The sequence below is a fragment of the Globicephala melas genome, chromosome 18 (assembly GCF_963455315.2).
Source record: "Globicephala melas chromosome 18, mGloMel1.2, whole genome shotgun sequence".
Lineage (NCBI taxonomy): Eukaryota > Metazoa > Chordata > Mammalia > Artiodactyla > Delphinidae > Globicephala > Globicephala melas.
The window spans coordinates 11,393,305-11,411,172 of NC_083331.1; the positions used below are offsets into that span (position 1 = coordinate 11,393,305).

General features: G+C 34.9%; 1 protein-coding gene across 5 annotated transcripts in view; it reads left to right on the forward strand.

Annotated features, from left to right (window-relative positions):
* The window catches only part of NBEA (neurobeachin), a 627,505-nt gene that overhangs the window by 582,214 nt on the left and 27,423 nt on the right, over positions 1–17,868 (forward strand). For all 5 annotated transcript variants that reach the window (XM_030882520.2, XM_060287860.1, XM_060287861.1 and 2 more), the window contains one exon: positions 4,282–4,449. In XM_030882520.2, the coding sequence (XP_030738380.2) occupies positions 4,282–4,449 (168 nt within the window). The remainder of the gene's footprint in view (positions 1–4,281; positions 4,450–17,868) is intronic.

The following is a 17,868-nucleotide window of genomic DNA, read 5'->3' on the forward strand; positions in this document are numbered from 1 at the left end:
TAATTAAAGATTATTATAGATAACCATGAGCTAATAAGTTTTAAAACTGAGATGAAGTGGATAAATATCTAGAAAAATATAAAACATCAAAATTGACACCAGAAGACTTATAAGCCTTAAAGAAATTTAAGTAGTAAATCTTCCCAGCCCCCCAAATATCCAAGGCCATATTATTTTACAGGTGAATTCTACCAGATTTTCAAGAGGTAAGGAATTAATTTCTTATGCAAATTATCCCAGAAAACATAATAACCATCCAGCTCATTTTATGAGGCTACTGTGATCTTGATTCCAGAGTAGAGGGAAGTAAAGGAAAAAAGAAATAAAGCCATTTCAAGTATGGATATAAATACAAAAACTGTAAATAAAATGCTATCTAACAACCCAACCGTTTGTTAAATACATGGGGGGGGTGTGTGTGTGTTTGTGTGTGTGTGTGTGTGTGTGTGTGTCTTGACCCTTTTAAGATCAGGAAAAAGACAGTAATGTTCCATGTCATGTCACCACTGTTGTTTAATATAGTTCTCAAGGTTGAGAACAATTATATAAGAAAAATAAAGAAGTTAACTAGTAAGAGTTGCCAGGAACACAATCAACTTATAAAAATCAGTAGCATTTTTCTACATCATTAATAATGGGGTTTAAAATATAATTTTTAAAATAGTATAGTTGCATCAAAACTTATGAACTGCCTGGGAATTAACCAAGAATACCCATGTCCTTTACAGTGAAAATATTAATTTTTAAATCTAATATGGTACATAGAAAATTCTGAGACCTTAGGTGGGAAAACCTAATATCAATTTTCCCAAATTAATCTATAAATTTATTGGAATCCCAATCAAAATTATTTTGATGTATCTATACACTTATTATAAAAGTTATAGGGAAGAATAAAGGTCCACAAATGGCTGAGTTGACTCTCAAAGGAATAAATCTACCAGATATTAAGATATATAAGAAATAAAGATAACAATAGAAATAAAAGGTGCAAAGATCTGGAGACACACACACATATCTAGATAGATGATAGATAAGAAGGTAGGTAGGTAGGTAGATAGAGAAAGCAGAAGGGAGGAAGGGAAGAGGGGAGGAGGGAAGGAAGGAACGAATGAATGAATGAAAGAAGGGAGGAAGGATTGTATTGCTTTTTCTAGGTAGATTATTATATTATCTGTAAACAATAGCAGTTTTATATCTTTGTTTCAAACATATACTCACACACTAAAGATGACAGCACACATCACTCAGGAAAGGTGTGTTTGTTTAATAGATGGTATTAGAAAAACTGACTTACTATATTAACAAAAATTATACTGGATCTCTATCTAATACCACATATGAGTGAAAGTGGATTCTAGATAAGGACCAGTATGTGAAAAGTAAAACCATAAATATAAAGCTGACACATCAAAATACAGAAAGTTACCTTTGTTATTTTAAACCAAAATGCAAAAATCGTAAACGTTACAAAAAAATTTTTGATTATCTCAAAATTAAGAATTTCTCTTCAACCAAGAGTGACATGGATAAATTTAACAGACATGGGACATTTGGGAGAATGCATTTGCAATGTTTAAAACCAAGAAACAACTATCTAAAATATATAAAGAACTTCTGCAAAGTAACAACGTAAAAGACAGGAACCTCCAGAAAAGAATGGACAAAGAACCTGAACAGGAAGTATACTGAAGAGGAAACCCACATGGCCAACAAGCATATTAAAAAGCTGTCAAATTCCTCAGTAATCAGAGGAAAACATATTAGAACAACAATGGGATATTGTTTTGTATCTGTTACACAGGCTAATATTAAACGCTGGGATAATACCAGTTGTCAATGGAGATGTGGCCATGTAGAAACTTTCAGGCACTGCTGGAGGGAGGGGAGACAGGGGCAGCCAGTCTGCACTGATGACTCAGACTCAGTTTATGCACATCTAGTGCAGGGACATATCAGTCCTACTCCAGATTATATGCCCCAAAGAAATTCTCACAAAGAGCCAAACAGGGATGCAAAAGAGGACATTCATCTCAGCATGGTGTCATGGCAAGTTAGAGGCAGTCTAGTGCTCATTACTGCAGGAGTTCTGAGCAGCCACTGGAAGCAGTAGACTACCTATACACAGGTAGATCCTAAAAAGCAAGGCTAAGTGAAGAAAGTAAGAAACAAAATGAAATCTGTAACCCTATTCCATTTTTATAAATCAAAAATACATACACACAGGAATACATTACATGAGTAGTGTTTTATAAAAACACATGTAAACAAAAGGAGAAACATTAAACAAATAATACACATTGCCCATGGCAGAGGAAAATGAAAGTTAGTGGTTGGAGATAATAAATAAATGTTTTAAAACTCATGTTAGTGAAAGATGATCATTCCTTCCAACCCTCATCATTGCATTAGGCGTTTAGTTCAGTAACTGTTTTATTCGAATGGAATACATTTCATTGACCCTTTCCTTCCAAATATGTCTAGTGGTGTCTATAAGATTGATCTGAAATGGTTGCTGCTGAGCTGATTATGTGATTATGTTGGTAAGATCTTCCTTAAATAATATTTCTGATTTTACTACTGTTTTGAATTCCAGTGAACAGACTTGGGCAATAGCGACTCTGTAATGAACTTCCATTTATTCATTTTTTTCATCCTCTCGTTTATTGTACCATGCACTGAAAACATTACTGAATAATTACCAACTTCTCATTTATACAGATTGACCAAACTGATATGATAGACTTAATCAGTATAGAATTTTAACCAACATCTCTTTTGTATTTTAGTCCCTTTTCCTGTGTTCTAGTCCAAACTATTATGTCAAGACCAATGAGATACAGAGTATAGAAATTCTGTTTAGTTTTAGTATGAAAACTAGTCTTTTATAAAATCTAATTGTTTATATTTCTGAATGAGAAACGTCCACAATAACTGGTGTAAATAAAATACCAAAATTTTTAAAAGGAATAGATAAAAAGGGAGTTTGAGGGGAATAAGTTACTAGTTAAATGTCATCACGGGAAAAGTTGAAAATTATCACTCAGATATTTTGTAGATTAAAAAAATGAAATATTGATATAATTACCAGAGGGTTAATTTAAGAAACCATTTATTGATTAAGTGAATCCAAGCTGGTTTCAGCACCTTAGAAATCAGGGTCACGCAGCCAAAGAATGACTTCATTCACATACTTAGTTACAGCTGTAATTTCAAAAATTGTTTTCTACAGCTTTGCATAGTTGAAATTTAAGAAGCTAGCTCTACAGCTTTTTCCTCATGCTGCTGAAATCAGTGTGTCCTTACAATCAATAAGAAATTGATGATGAATGAGTGCAGGAGGTGAGAGGCACAGTGAGCTACACTGTGCCTGTCACTGCTCATACCACAGGTGTGACCAGAACTCCTTGCCTACCTGCCAGGGCCCCTCTAGGAAGTTTATGATGGCTTCTTAGGAACTGAAAAGGTCTCTTTTTTTTTTTGACTCTTTATGGAGGTTTCGTATGGTCACTGGCTCTCAGTAATTTCCATTCATTTCCCACTGGCTAGCAAACATCTAAAATTACCCACTGGTTCCTAAACAGTGTAATAGCAGAGCTCATTCATAACAGAAGGAAGGCATTCCGTTTTAGAGGTAAATTTGAAGACTTCAGGCAGGAAAATAAGTACGTATCAAAGTTTCTAATAAAATTGTTTAGCTTCAAACTAATATTTAAAAATTAGAAATGAAATTGTTGTAAATAGCATTAAAACAGGCATTTCAAATTACTTTTAAACATGAATGTGTCTTTTTTTTTTTTTTTTTTTTTTTGCGGTATGCGGGCCTCTCACTGTTGTGGTCTCTCCCCTTGCGGAGCACAGGCTCCGGACGCGCAGGCTCAGCTGCCATGGCTCGCGGACCCAGCCGCTCCGCGGCATGTGGGATCTTCCCGGACCGGGGCACGAACCCGTGTCCCCTGCATCGGCAGGTGGACTCTCAACCACTGCGCCACCAGGGAAGCCCCCATGAATGTGTCCTTTTAAGAAATCTATTTACTATTAAAATTCACATCACATATACAGTTAAGCCAAGAGAACATTAAGTATTTTAGAAAGAAAATTTTCTTTTAGGTCTCTGTTTTATTAGAGGTTGTATTTTGTCACTCCTAAGAATAGGTCTTAATACGTACAGATAAAATACAGGAATGCAAAGAATGTGTTCTACTTATTTATATAGAATATTTCAAAGTAAGAGAAAGGGAAATTTGCATGGTGTCTTATTTCTGTCTTGACTGATTTCAGGCCCTGGAAAGTGAATTTGTTTCTTGCCAACTCCATCAGTGGATTGACCTTATATTTGGCTACAAGCAGCGAGGACCAGAAGCAGTCCGGGCTCTAAATCTTTTTCACTACTTAACCTATGAAGGCTCTGTGAACCTGGACAGTATCACTGACCCTGTGCTGAGGGAGGTAGGTAATAAGTTGAATATTGTTATGAAAATTTCTGTCATCCCTTCAGCAGAAATGTGGCTTTGCATCTCCTTCTGTATAAATTTCCTTTCAATGTAAATTTTTAGAAAACATAGATTTCAGGTTCTTGACAAATGTGGAAAAGTGAGTGTTATATGTCAAAAACAAGTAATGAGACCACCATGTAGTTCCTTTTTGAAATGCAGATATGTACAATGCACTTCAATATTCCTATTTTGTTTGTTTTACTTCAGCATCTTCACTAAAATGCTTAATGCCTTATGTGTGTTATTAATTAATGAAACCTAGTTGAGTATTTAAATATGAATCGTTCACATTAAAATAATCTGCCAGTATCTATTTTTTAATAAAAGCAGAATTACAGTCTTCTAGACAGAATACTTAAAAAATGCATCAATAAAAAATAGATAAGGTTACAGTATTTTATTCCTATATGTTCTCAAAAGTGCATCAGTAAAGTAGAGGAGGTTATAGTATTTTATCCCTGTATGTTCTCAAAAATGCATCAATAAAATAGATGAGGTTATAGTATCTTATTCCTGTGTGTTCTCACCCTGAAATTTTATAGCTAACATTTGGGAATTATGTACTATAGTATGTGTATAATTATTTTTTATGAAAATATTCATCAAATATATTATTTAAATCATTTCAACGTTGCACAAAATTATTTCAGATAGGTGAAAAGATTGAAGATGCAACAGCTGCTAGATGAGTCTTGCTTCAAGGAAACTGTATTCCAGTCTTCCATTCTACCAGATATCTGCCATCTGCTTTATGCAAAAGAAGTAATCACTTCTCCATTTCCAGTCAGTGGAATGCTTTTTTATTTTTTTAGTTTTAATTTTAGAGGTGGAAAACTCGTAGATTTGGGAAATAAAGCTCTAAAAGAAAAATTTACATCCATAAAGTTATTTCCTACAGACGTCTATAAAAACAAAATGACTCCGTTTGTATGGCTTCAAGCAGAGAAGAGGAAAGGGAAGAGAAGAGCCTCATGATCATTGATCATTGGATCCTTAGGGCTAAATATTTGGAGAACACATTGCAAGCATATTATTAGGTGCAGTGTTATACCATGTTGTGTGCACAAGGAAATGGGATTATTGCCTGAAGCTGGAAGAAAGAGATAGGGACAGAGAATGAATGAATGAGAGAGGAGCCAGATATTATAAAATTAGTTGGTGAAATAAGGGATTTTCTCTACAAAATAATGTGATTAGTTTGTACACAACTGGGGATTCTAATTCTGAGCTTAATTATTCTCTTAACAATACACCTTTGTTTAACACATGGCCCAATTTTATAAACATCTTACCAACTATATTCTCCTTTCAGAACCAATACCTTTAGAATCAGATAAAAAAGAAAATAATTGGAATAGCTTATCCTTTTATTCCAAGACCAACTCCAAATGGTTTTTTGACTTTTAAATATCATAGACATTTTTGCCCCTGAATATTTTAGCATACATTTTTGTCCATTATAACATGCTGTCCTTATAAAAAAGTTACAAGTTAATCCTCTTGGGCAAAATAAAAATATTTTAAGCATATTGTACATAATGAAAGTGCAAGGCAGCATTAAAATTGACTGAAAATAGCAGATCTTTCATATTCAAATGACAGTAAATAAAGAGATAAATGAGAGAATAGAAAGAAAATGGAATTAGGATTGAGACTTTCTTTACACGGATATAGTGTTTATTACTCGAATCTTATAAAAATACCTGCTTCTACAAAATAGCACACCATTGCTTTGGACAGTAATAAAAACTATGTATAATTGTCAAACTCTAGAAATTCCTAATGAAACATTACATGAAAATGCATAATTAAAAAAATATTCTGTTGGAGAGGAGCGGTTCAGCCACAATGTTTGTCATTATATAGGCAATCTGAACAATAATACATTACAGCTCCTGATTACCTCACAGTGATGCAGACTGGGAGTGCCTTACTCCAGGACTCTCCTTCCAGCATTCCCAGTCTGAGGGCATAATTGCTGAATGCTGAGGTTCCATTAGAGAAACTCCCAGAGTCATTCTGTGGCATATATGTCCTCCCTCCCCAAGCCCCTCACCCATCTCTCTCACCCAGAAACTCTTCTGTCAGTTCTCAGAATACTAGGTGAGGGAGCGCATACCTGGAATGCTGTTACCTTCCTTCCGCTAGGCAGCATGGGCTCAAGCACATACCAGCAGAGGCATTCACACTGACCCAGTGGCCCTATGTCAACTCAAGATTGCTTAGGAAGATACTTAAGTGGTCCTTAAGACCACTAGGTAACCACTTAGTACATTGTAGACATAACAGATTAAATGACCTTCCAAGGAATATGAGTTAACCGTCCCTCTCCCCACTCCCCACCCTTACCTCCTCTACCCCACGACTAACATATTTCCATACAAAAAAGTTCTGCTTTAACAGGTAAGAACCTGCAAAAGGTGAGAACCCACTTAAATCCTGTGAGCTTCCTAATGTGGCCAAGTCATTTAATGTCCCTCTTCCTCCATTGCTTTCTCTGCAAAGGAGGAATAGTACAGAACATACGTTTGCCAGCATAGAAGCATCTAGCATCTGTTGTCACAAGAAAGAGCCCTGTGGATAAGTGGAATGAAGTATAGCGTAGTCAGTATCTCCTGGTCATTTATTCCCCTTTGCATTTACACTCCCCCTGTGAGGAGGTGCTGTGCAAAGCACACCACCTTCCATCAGAGCATCAGCGTTCAGCTCCCAGAGGTCTGCTCTGCGGTGCTGTGACTTGAGAGAGTTGCTGCCCAGCCTCTGGTCAGACAGAGGCTCTTGGAAAAAATAGTGTTCAAAATGTTAAGCCTTCTATTGAGCTCGGTGCATTCCTTTTATTTGATAATGTTTATCTTAGTATTTTTTAAATGTGAAGATCATTATATTTCACAAAGGTAAAAAGGAAAGCTACAGTTATACTAAACTCCAACTAGCCTAAGGAAGATGATTTTTTAATGCCTTAATCAAACACTGATTTAAAGAGGAAACATTTAATATACAAAAATCTACATATGTCCCTTTTGTAAAAAAAAATATATATATATATACACACACATATATATATATATATATACACATACATACATATATATCCCATAATCTGCCTAGAACTTTGAGCTTTGAAGTTAGTGCTAAAATTTGAGAAATGGCTTGAGGTTATTGATTCATTCTTCCTTGACAGGTGAAATCATGAAGCAGCACTAACCACAGCAATTATGGCATTAAAATGTCAAGAAATTAGAGGTCAGAATAACAGATAATTTTCTTCTCTATGTCAGATTTAAAATTGACATTCTTTGACAGTTTAGGATCTCTGGCTGAGAAAAATATGACAGCTTAACTTATTTTATACTTGTACAGCAGTAATTGATAATAAACTTTATCATGACAGCCTCTGGGCAGAAACATGACAGAACCGTTCTGGTACAAAGCTCTTCGTAATATGTAAACACTAAATCTGTTGGATATTAGATATTATTTAAATTGTCTTAAGTCTTAGTTTTTATCATAATCTTCTAGACACTTTTTTTCATAGATGAGCTCATCTGACTATTTGAGCAGTATTTTTTAAGCATGATACTGAATATCTTTCTTATCCATTCTTACATATTAATAAAAATTATGTGATTTGCTTTATATTTCTACTTACCAAATGATGGCCAAGAACTTCATCCTATGACCTGCTTGGGGAATAAGCTATTCTGGTTTGTTAAGTGTCTGGTCCTATGGTTTTCTAACTCCTTGCTACTCAAATACGGTCCATAGACCAACAGTATCAGCATCACCTGGGAACCTGTTAGAACTTCAGACTCTACTCTCAGGCCTCCCTGACCTAGTAAATCAGCATACGCATTTAAGGAAATCCTTGGGTGACTTGTTTGAGACATTACAGTGTAAGAAGCACTGCTCTACTAAAGGTGTGTTAGAATCATCTGGAAAGTTTTTTCTTTTTTTTTTTTTTTTTTCCTACAAAAGTAGAGAGAATGATGCAACAAATCCTCTGGGTGTTCTTATCACCCAGTTTCAAAAATTTTACCTCTTATTTCACCAATATCCTATCGCCACCCCCCTTTACTATTTTCAGATACACATACCATATCCATCTAGCCCCATCCACTCTCCATTCCCCCCTCCTCCATCCAGAGTGTATCTCAGAATAACCAGGGAGAATGTTCAAACAGGTTTATTTTGAAAAAAAATTCTCTAGGAATTTCAAAACAACAGAACACTTACTTAGCTTTAGAGATGATATTCTTCTTACTTCTAAAATAATTTCTTTAAATCTAGGGGACTTTTAATGTGCATTTCCATTTTACTAATTTAAGCTGTAAGGTTTTCTTTCTATTTCGTTTATGCTTTTGAATTTGTTAAAACTTTCAACTCAGTAAAACTTCCAGTAACTATAGGGAAAATTTTAAGGTAGCTTTAAGAAATCTTTATCAGTCATTTTTTTGGATCATTTGTTCTAATCACTTTCCAGAAAACATAAATTTTATCAATTTCTGAGAGTTCCAAAGGCACTAGGAGATTATGCCATAGTTAATAGTTGGTTAGTAGAGATTACAAATTAAATGACGCAACAATTATTTACTGTACTCTTACGATGAGTGAAAAATATTTTATTCTAAAATTGTTTTTAAAAATTATCAGTCTTACCGTCATGGATATAATTACTCAGCCTATCTGCCTCAGAGTATGATTCTGTGGTACCTAGCAGTCAATAAAAGATGGTGGAAAGATGGAAATCAGATAATAGGTTATATCACAGCTCCAACATTATTATTTGAGTGACATAAGTAAGTCACTTTAATGGACCTTTGTTTAACCACCTAAAATATGATAACAGAAATGATATCTACCTCATAGGACTGTATTTGAGGATCATATGAGAAAAGATATGTAAAAATACTTTGTAAAGTATAAAGCACTACCATGGACATTGATTATTACTACCCTAAACCATAATTAAATGAAGTATCTTGGAAGAACTTCTGTTTTAATAATTTATTTCTCTGTACCGTCATATCTATAGTCGACACTGCCAAGTTGAAAAATGTTTTAAATGACTTCTCTTTGACCGTGAAAGGTATACACATAAGCCTACCATAAAAGACTGTTTTGCTGGAAAATTATTAGAACATATGGGCAATGCAACATTTATTTATTTATACATATCTACTCATTTATCTATTTATGCTGGGAATATCAAAACATTGAATACATTTTAATGTTAACAGTAGTCATAAAAATGTGGTATTTTTAGTCTGATTTTCTGTTACTAATATTTCTTAATCTTAGGCTATATTTTCTTCATTTATCTCTTTCTTTGATCTGACAGGGATAACAGAGTAGTCCTTTGGATCTGCTATGGTGAAAATATGCCCATAGGAAGTAGAATAGATCACTTCAGTTTTGACTTTATTTTCTTGCTGAAACATTCCTTGCTACTACAGAGAACTGACATGATAGGGCTGTCAAGAACCAAGAAGACAGATGTGTCTTTAACCAAAACATCTGCAATGCTGGCTTTCCTAGAAGATGAACTCATAAAATTCATAAGGAAAAAAATTAACCCACTTTTCATCTTGATGATGTAAATGAAGGTATTTATAGCGACAACATTGATGGCCTCTACAATCACTGCTTATTCTTTCTGTGAATTTGTTATCCCTCTTTCCTTCCCCCATTTCTGACTTCTTTCTTTGATCTGACAAGGGATAACAACACCCCCTCCTGCATCGTTTGAGTGGGTTGTAGCACAATATTGTCTATTTACTGGTGCCATGATGCCCAATTGTCTTCAGATGAGGGAGGTTCAGGGTTCTTCTCCTAGGCAATTATTCTGAGACGTGATGGCAACAAATGATCAACAAAAGGGCTGATAAAGATTTCTTAAACCATCTTAATTTTCTCCCCTATAATTACTAGAAATTTTGCTGAGCTAGAAATGTTAACAAATTCAAAAGCCAAATTAAAATAGAAAGAAAAACCCTACATTTTAAATTATCGGAGTGAAAATACACATTAGGTATTATTTAACATTTAAAGAGTCATTTTGGAAACAACAAGAATATTATGATCCCTAAAACTAGTAAGAGTTTTCAAATAAGTTTTCAAATAAGTTGTAAGAGTTTTCAAATAAGTTTTCAAATAAGTTCAAATATATCTGTTAATGTGCTTCTCATCCACAGCAATAAGGCATGCATTGAGATGATTCAATGAATAAAGTTTCTATATAGAAATTAGTATCAAGGAAATTAATGACACATTTAATTTTGATAAGTGAATGAATCTTTAATTTAGGTTTATCTTTTCTCCCAATTACTGCAATCCTTAGCTAGTCCATGGTCATCAATCATCCACAGAGAAGCATAAATAATTCAGTTAGTCAAAGAGGGATGTGTGTCATTTATGTGAGATGTGCTTTTTCCCCTCGTTGTGTTATTTTTATTGTGTGGTGCTGAGAATGCTAATTATTGATTTTCAGAAATTAACAGAAAATGCTTTTACAAGCATCTAAAGTCATATTTTACACAAGGAAGAAGGGTGAAAATTGCAGCCTGCTGTTTGTAATAGAAATAGCTGGAAGGGCTTTCCTTATCTTCTATTAACATAGATTTCAGTTATATTACACAGTTGTTACCTTAGCATAAATTAACAATTATTCAAAACATATTGCATGCTTCAGTTTGTTGAAGTGGATATTACTCAAGCTAAGTACATAAACATTTCAGTTAGATGTTTAGGACTCATTTTTAAGTGTTTTAAACATATTGATAATGAGCCTATTTAAAGCCATTTGATCTCCATATAGTATATCTAAATTACTGTTTCCCATTTATGTCAAAATCAAAGAAGAGCATTTTGTTCTGCCAAGTACATGCAATACTATTTTTAATTTGAATTTAGTTTAATAAAAGTGAATGATTTCATTTTGTAGTGTTTATACCAGCACCTGGTGAACCTTTGTCTTGATATCTTCCCGCATACCAAATAAATCTATTTCAACTTTATTATTTTCTTTCCATAATCAGACACTCCAAGTGAACTTACTCCATGTAGTGAAGAAAGGTCACCACCTGTACTACTGCTTCTCTCCCTCCCTCCCTCCCCCTCCACCACCACCCTCTCCTCAACCTCCTTCCCTCCTCCATTTCCTGAATCAGCCAGCATAGAGTTTGCTTTATATAAATTTATTCATCGAGGGAGAATTTGGCAGGGATATTGTACTGTTTCCTCTCACATATCATTAAGCATTTCTGGGCTGAGTCTTCTACTAAGTACTATTGAATGATCAACCCAAAAGTGGGCAAAGAACCAAAAACCTGGAAACATCCTTAAGATATCATCTGCTAAAACCCTTGCTTCCAGGTAGGTCAGTCTCTAAATCATCCAGAACAGAGTGTTTTAGTTTCTTTTTTCTTTTTTTGAGGATTAACAAGTATAGACTGTAAAAAGACTCCATGGCCTCCCCCAAGAAGCTTATGACAGTGTTTATCCCCAAGATATTCTAAATCCTCTACGAAAATGTCTCTTGCTTAGATGTAATCACCTTTTTGTCAGTCCTACCTGGAAATGAAGGAAAAGCTAACCAGCATTTTTCTTATATATTATACCTAATACCAATCCTAGTTGTATCAGTCAGGATCTCAGCACATTACCCTTTCAAAGGAATAATGAAAACCCCAACAAAGATATCCAAATGGTCAAGAAGAACAGGGAAAGATTCTCAACATCACTAATCATTAGGGAAATGCAAATCAAAACCCTGGTGAGGTACCACCTCACACCCATTAGGTTGGATACTGTCAAACAAACAAACAGACAATAGCAGGTGCTGGCAAGGATGTGGAGAAATTGGAACCTTTGTACACTACTGTAAGAATGTAAAATGGTGCAGCCTCTCTGGAAAACAGTATGGAGGTTCCTCAAAAACTTAAAAAGAGACCTACCATACGATCTAGCAATTTCACTCCTGGTTATATATGCAGAAGAATTGAAAGCAAGATTTCAAAGAAATATTTGTACACCCATGTTCACAGCAGCATTATTCACAATAGCCAAAGGGTAGAAGCAACCCAAGAGTCCATCAGCAGATGAATGGATAAAAAAATATGGCATAAACAGATAGTGGAATATTATTTCACCTTAAAAAGGAAGGAAATTCTGTCACATGCTGTAACAGGGATGAACCTTGAGGATGTTATGCTAAGTGAAATAAGCCTGTCACAACAAGACAAATTACTATATGATTCCAGGTACCTAGAATAGTCAAAATCATAGAGACAGAAAGCAGAAGGGTGGTTTCTGGGGTCTGGGGGAAGGTGAAATGAGCAGTTGTCTTATGGGTACAGAGTTTCAGTTTTTCAAGATAAAGAGAGTTCTAGAGATTGGTTGCACAATAATATGAATGTATTTAACACTACTGAACTGTACACTTAAAAATGGTTAAGATGGTAAATTTTATCTTGTAAAATTTTATGTGATAAATATTACCAAAATTGTAACAAATTTTAAAGGGATAATGAAGAGTTTAATAATAGTCCTATTTACAAAAATATGGGGCAGGATAAAGTGGATGACCAAGGGAAGGAGAAGCCTCCAAGGGTTAACATCTGGGTACCGCACCTAGGCCTGAGGGTATAGGGGCAGGCGACTATTGCCAGAGCCTGGCAGGAGAAGTAGCCCTAGGTGCGTGGTCACCCATCAGGATCTGTGGCGTTAGGTAGAGAAATGCAACCCAGCCACTGCCAAACTATGACTTGGCAATGAGGGAACATACAATAAATACTTTGCCTTCCTATCTTTTGTCCTGACTTCTCAGTGGCTAAACCCAGTGGGAAGCCAGAGAGCAAGGGAGTACCAGTGATGCAGTCCCTGGAGACCATCTCCCAGGGGCAAGGATGCTGATCCAGCTCACTTCTCTGTTCCCCTGAGTTAGTCACCACTCTAGGAGGAGTATATAAGGCATCCAGGGGAGGAAAACCACTACCTGCTACATTAAAATACATCTACTTTTTCTACCTGACCTGACTTATTTTTAAGTAGAAAAATTGAGTGAGCTTGCCACCACTGGCACTGACCTAATATTTTTTTTTAATGTTCTAGACAGAGCTTTTTCTCTCTAGAGGATATGGTGCTTGTTTTTTCACATTCATTTGTTAAGTCAATTATGTAATATCCTTATAATTCATCATTCCAAGGAGGAAATAGGAATCAGCAGGAGGATGTCTCCTCTCTTTTTTTTTTTTTTTTTTTTTTAGTTTTATACCAAAAGAATAAAACCAAGCACTGAGGCAGATAAATGAGCAAACTAGAAACCCCCTTCCTCAAATATCATCTAACATAGTCTGATAATTAAAGCAAATGTGGTTCTTTTTTACTTGAGTCACCAAATATTTGTTTAAATATTCTCATAATTTTGCTAGTATAGGCTTAGCCTTAATGCAGTCAATTGTTAAAACAAGGGAAACAGCTTGGTTCTTTTATTTTGTAGTTTCTATGAAAAACTAGAAGCAGTTGAATATAAAATAGCATTTTAATTTTTTATATAGTTAAATGTTTATAAGGCAAGAAATAATAAAGTTCAGGTAGCATTTGCTTGATTTATTTTGCTCCTGCTTTTCCAGCATTAAAAAGTAATGCTTTATATGATCTCGTTTTATTACAATAATAAACCAGAAGCAAAAGCTTATCACTTAAAATACATTCTGCCATTAAGCAATCTTTCCTTTTATTATTTCAGATTTCTCAAGATTCCATATTTTTTCCTATTTGATATAGAATTGGTAGAATTGGAGGTAGAACAGAAGGGATAAAAATCACATATATTTTCAACTGTATGTCAAAGTTGTATTTTCTGGTCAAACAAAAAAAAAAGAATATCCACTCTCAAGCGTTAAAGTAAAATCATTCTAAGTAAGAGCTGTACACAGAGATACACACAGTACTAAGGAAATTTTTTTTTGAAAATCTTTCTGTGTGTTCCCAAGCTTTTACTATTTTTTTTCTTCAATTTTCTGAAACTTGTCGATAATTGACAGGTAATTTGGACATAGTCTGATATTTTGCATTGTGGATAGCATAGCCTGTAGTACTTTATAAAATGCCGATATTTTGGAAAACTGTTTAAAAGATTGTACAGACCAAGAGAATTGGATGAAATAGGTCATTTGACAGCCTACCTTATTAGATTCCTCACACTGTCTCTCTCATGGCACTTAGACCTGATGGCATTTCATCTGAAAAGCAATACTAAATTACATTTGCAAAAAAAGACTAGAAGATGTAAAGATTCTATGGGAGAAAAATGTATCTGGGCTAAATTCACCTGCATTGAGGAAAAGAGGACATTAATCAAGTTTTTAGCTTGTGCATACAAGGGAAGGTGTAAATAGATAACTAGTCTAACACAGAGGGAAGGAGAAAGCACACTTGTTCACCTCATTTCTGTCTTTTAGAATATTTTGAATTGATCATTAATTTGAACATCGTTCTAAACTATGACTTAGTTGTCACCACATTTACTTTACCTTGGCTGTGAAGTCTTTTGTATTAATAGGCATACATATAACACACATACACAACAGCATGTTCACTTCCTTTTCTGAGAATTTAATCCCAAACTTGTATCTTTGTTCATAGAGGAGGTAGAACTTTCTTGAGAGGGAAGGTAAGAAACGGGGGGAAAAAAAGCAATTAAACAAGAGCTGCAGCAGGTCAAAGAAATAAGGCGTATGTCAGAGCCATTGTGAACACATATGGCCTGTTTGTGCAAATTTAAAAAGCCACCCTCTTTAGAAGGATAATTACAAAAGGTGCTCCTTCCTCTGGCAATTAGGGTTGATTCTATCACTCATTTGTCCCCCAACTGGGCACCTTTGTATGTGACATCAATGACACAGCCATATACAGTGCCCCTGACCTGTGGGGAAGATGAAAAACTAGAGAGAGCTCCTTGAGAATAAGTGAGAAAAAGGAGAGCTGAATGAAGGTGTGGGTAATTTTGTAACTTGGCAGGTGGGTCCTGGAGGATTTTTCAAAGCGAGCCTAACAAGGCTAAGGAAGGGGACAATCAGAAGGTAGGGAAGGGACAAGAGGGAAACTGTCCCTAATGGGAACTTTCCCTAGTAGGAGCTTTATATTACATATAAGCAGGTGAAACTGAGTTGTGTGTCATATATGTGTATGATATCTGAAAATCACATGTACTGTTCAAATGTGCTTATATTGTTCTCCTAAGCATAATTCACTTCACATTTTCTTCACTTCTCTGCCTTCCCCTGCAAAATTCTGTGTTTTGGAACTTCCTCCAAGGTGTTAAAAAAAAAAGTCTTTTTTTTTCCCTCTAATTTTATAACCTACCTATTTCTTTTCCTTTTTTTTAAATTGAAGTATAGTTGATTTATAATGTTGTATTAGTTTCAGGTATATAGCAAAGTGATCCAGTTATATATACATGTATATATTTTTTCAGATTCTTTTCCATTATAGGTTATTATAAGATACTGAACGTAGTTCCCTGTGCTATACAGTAGGGCCTGTTGTTTATCTATTTTATACGTAGTAGTGTGTATCTGTTAATCCCAAACTCCTAATTTATCCCTCCCTCCCTTCACCTACCTATTTCTTGACAGATTTTAGCTGGGAAGAAAACTAAATGCTAAATACATGATGACGGCTTTAATTAAATATTCACAGAATAATTTTTATAAGAATAAGCAAGAATCGACACAACAATTAAAATTTAAATCTCTTGACTAACTTTCTCTCTGAAAAATTCCTGGTGAAGAAGTGAAGTGGTATTCTTTATAATAATAATTATAAAAATAATAATTTTATAATAATTATCAGACACAAATGAGTTTGGCATGTAAGAGTTTCAGCATATCAGTGCCCTAAAAGTCCACATAGTCTAAATCATTGCTCTATTTACAACTTGACCTTTGCATTCTGCGTTCAAAAACGCTTACAAATACTCAAAATCAGCACAACCACTTTGGAGAACAATTTAGCAGTAAAACTAAACATTCCTACCCTATGACTCAGCAACCCCATACCTAGGTATACACCCAGCAGAAATAACTACTCACCTCCCTCGAAAGACATGTACAAGTATTTTCTAAGCAATTTTATTCATAATAACCTGGAACTGTTAACAACCCAAATGTCCGTCAACAGGAGAATTGATATATTGTGGAAGATTAATACAATGGAATACTAAATAGCAAAAAAAAAAAACCCGTTGACACACAACAACAAGGAAGTATGTCGCAGACTTTATGTTAACCAAAAAAAAAAAAAGGGTAGACACAAAAATATATATTTTACGATTCCGTTCATCAAAGTTCAAGAACAGAAAAAATAGTCAGTGATGATAAACATCAAAATAGTGATCAGCTTGGCAGACGTTGAGGAGTGGGAAGAATTGGCTGGGAGGGGAAAGAGGGAATCTACGTACTCCCATGTAGCTGCTGCTCAGATCGAGATATGGAACCTGCCCATTTCATTCCAAAGCCCTGTCTTGATCTGGGTGGTGGTTATAAGGGGGAGAAAATACACACACACACATACACACGCACACATTCATCAACTTATACACCTAGGATTAGTGTGCTTTATGAATTTGTCTTCCTTGAACCTCAAAAAATAATAAATAGATAGCAAGTTCAGCAATCGCAAAGGCCTAATGTTATTATTTAAGTATAAGCAGATCCATATTTTCATGTTATCCCACCAAAGAGTTGTCCACCAATGAATACATAGTCTTTCCCTTTATAAATCAGCAAAGGTTTTGTCAGTCACATGTTTTAAAATCTAGTGTTTAAAGCCTATTACTTATGTTAGATTTGTATGAAATATGTAAGACATAATATCGGTGACTATTATATGTAAAAAGTTACTGTAACTTATTGATTCTAAGATGTACATCATTGTTGTATCTCAAAATCCAAATCACAATGTGTCTTACTTACCTTCAACGGTGCATCATCATTTAATTGGCATCATTTTGTACTTCTTCATCGTATATAAAATAATGATGCTTCAATAATGGATAACATCTTAGATTCAATGAAGCGAGTTAGGTTTACAGACTTATTTCCCAAGGTTTACAACTCATGAGCTCTCACATACAATGTTAGTTCATCCTTTCTTCACTGGAAAGTGCAATAGATACATAAAGCAATAGATTTCTTGTAACTCAAACTAAAGTTTTGGTATTAGATTTTAAAAGGATTCACAAATGCTGATGTCTATAGAGGTCAGACAGGGAATAAACTAGTGAAGCTGGCCAGATGGCAGTGCATGCATGGGTCACATGAGTGGTGGGTGTTAAAAAAGAGTCTGTGCTCCTGACGAGTGTTGCCATGAA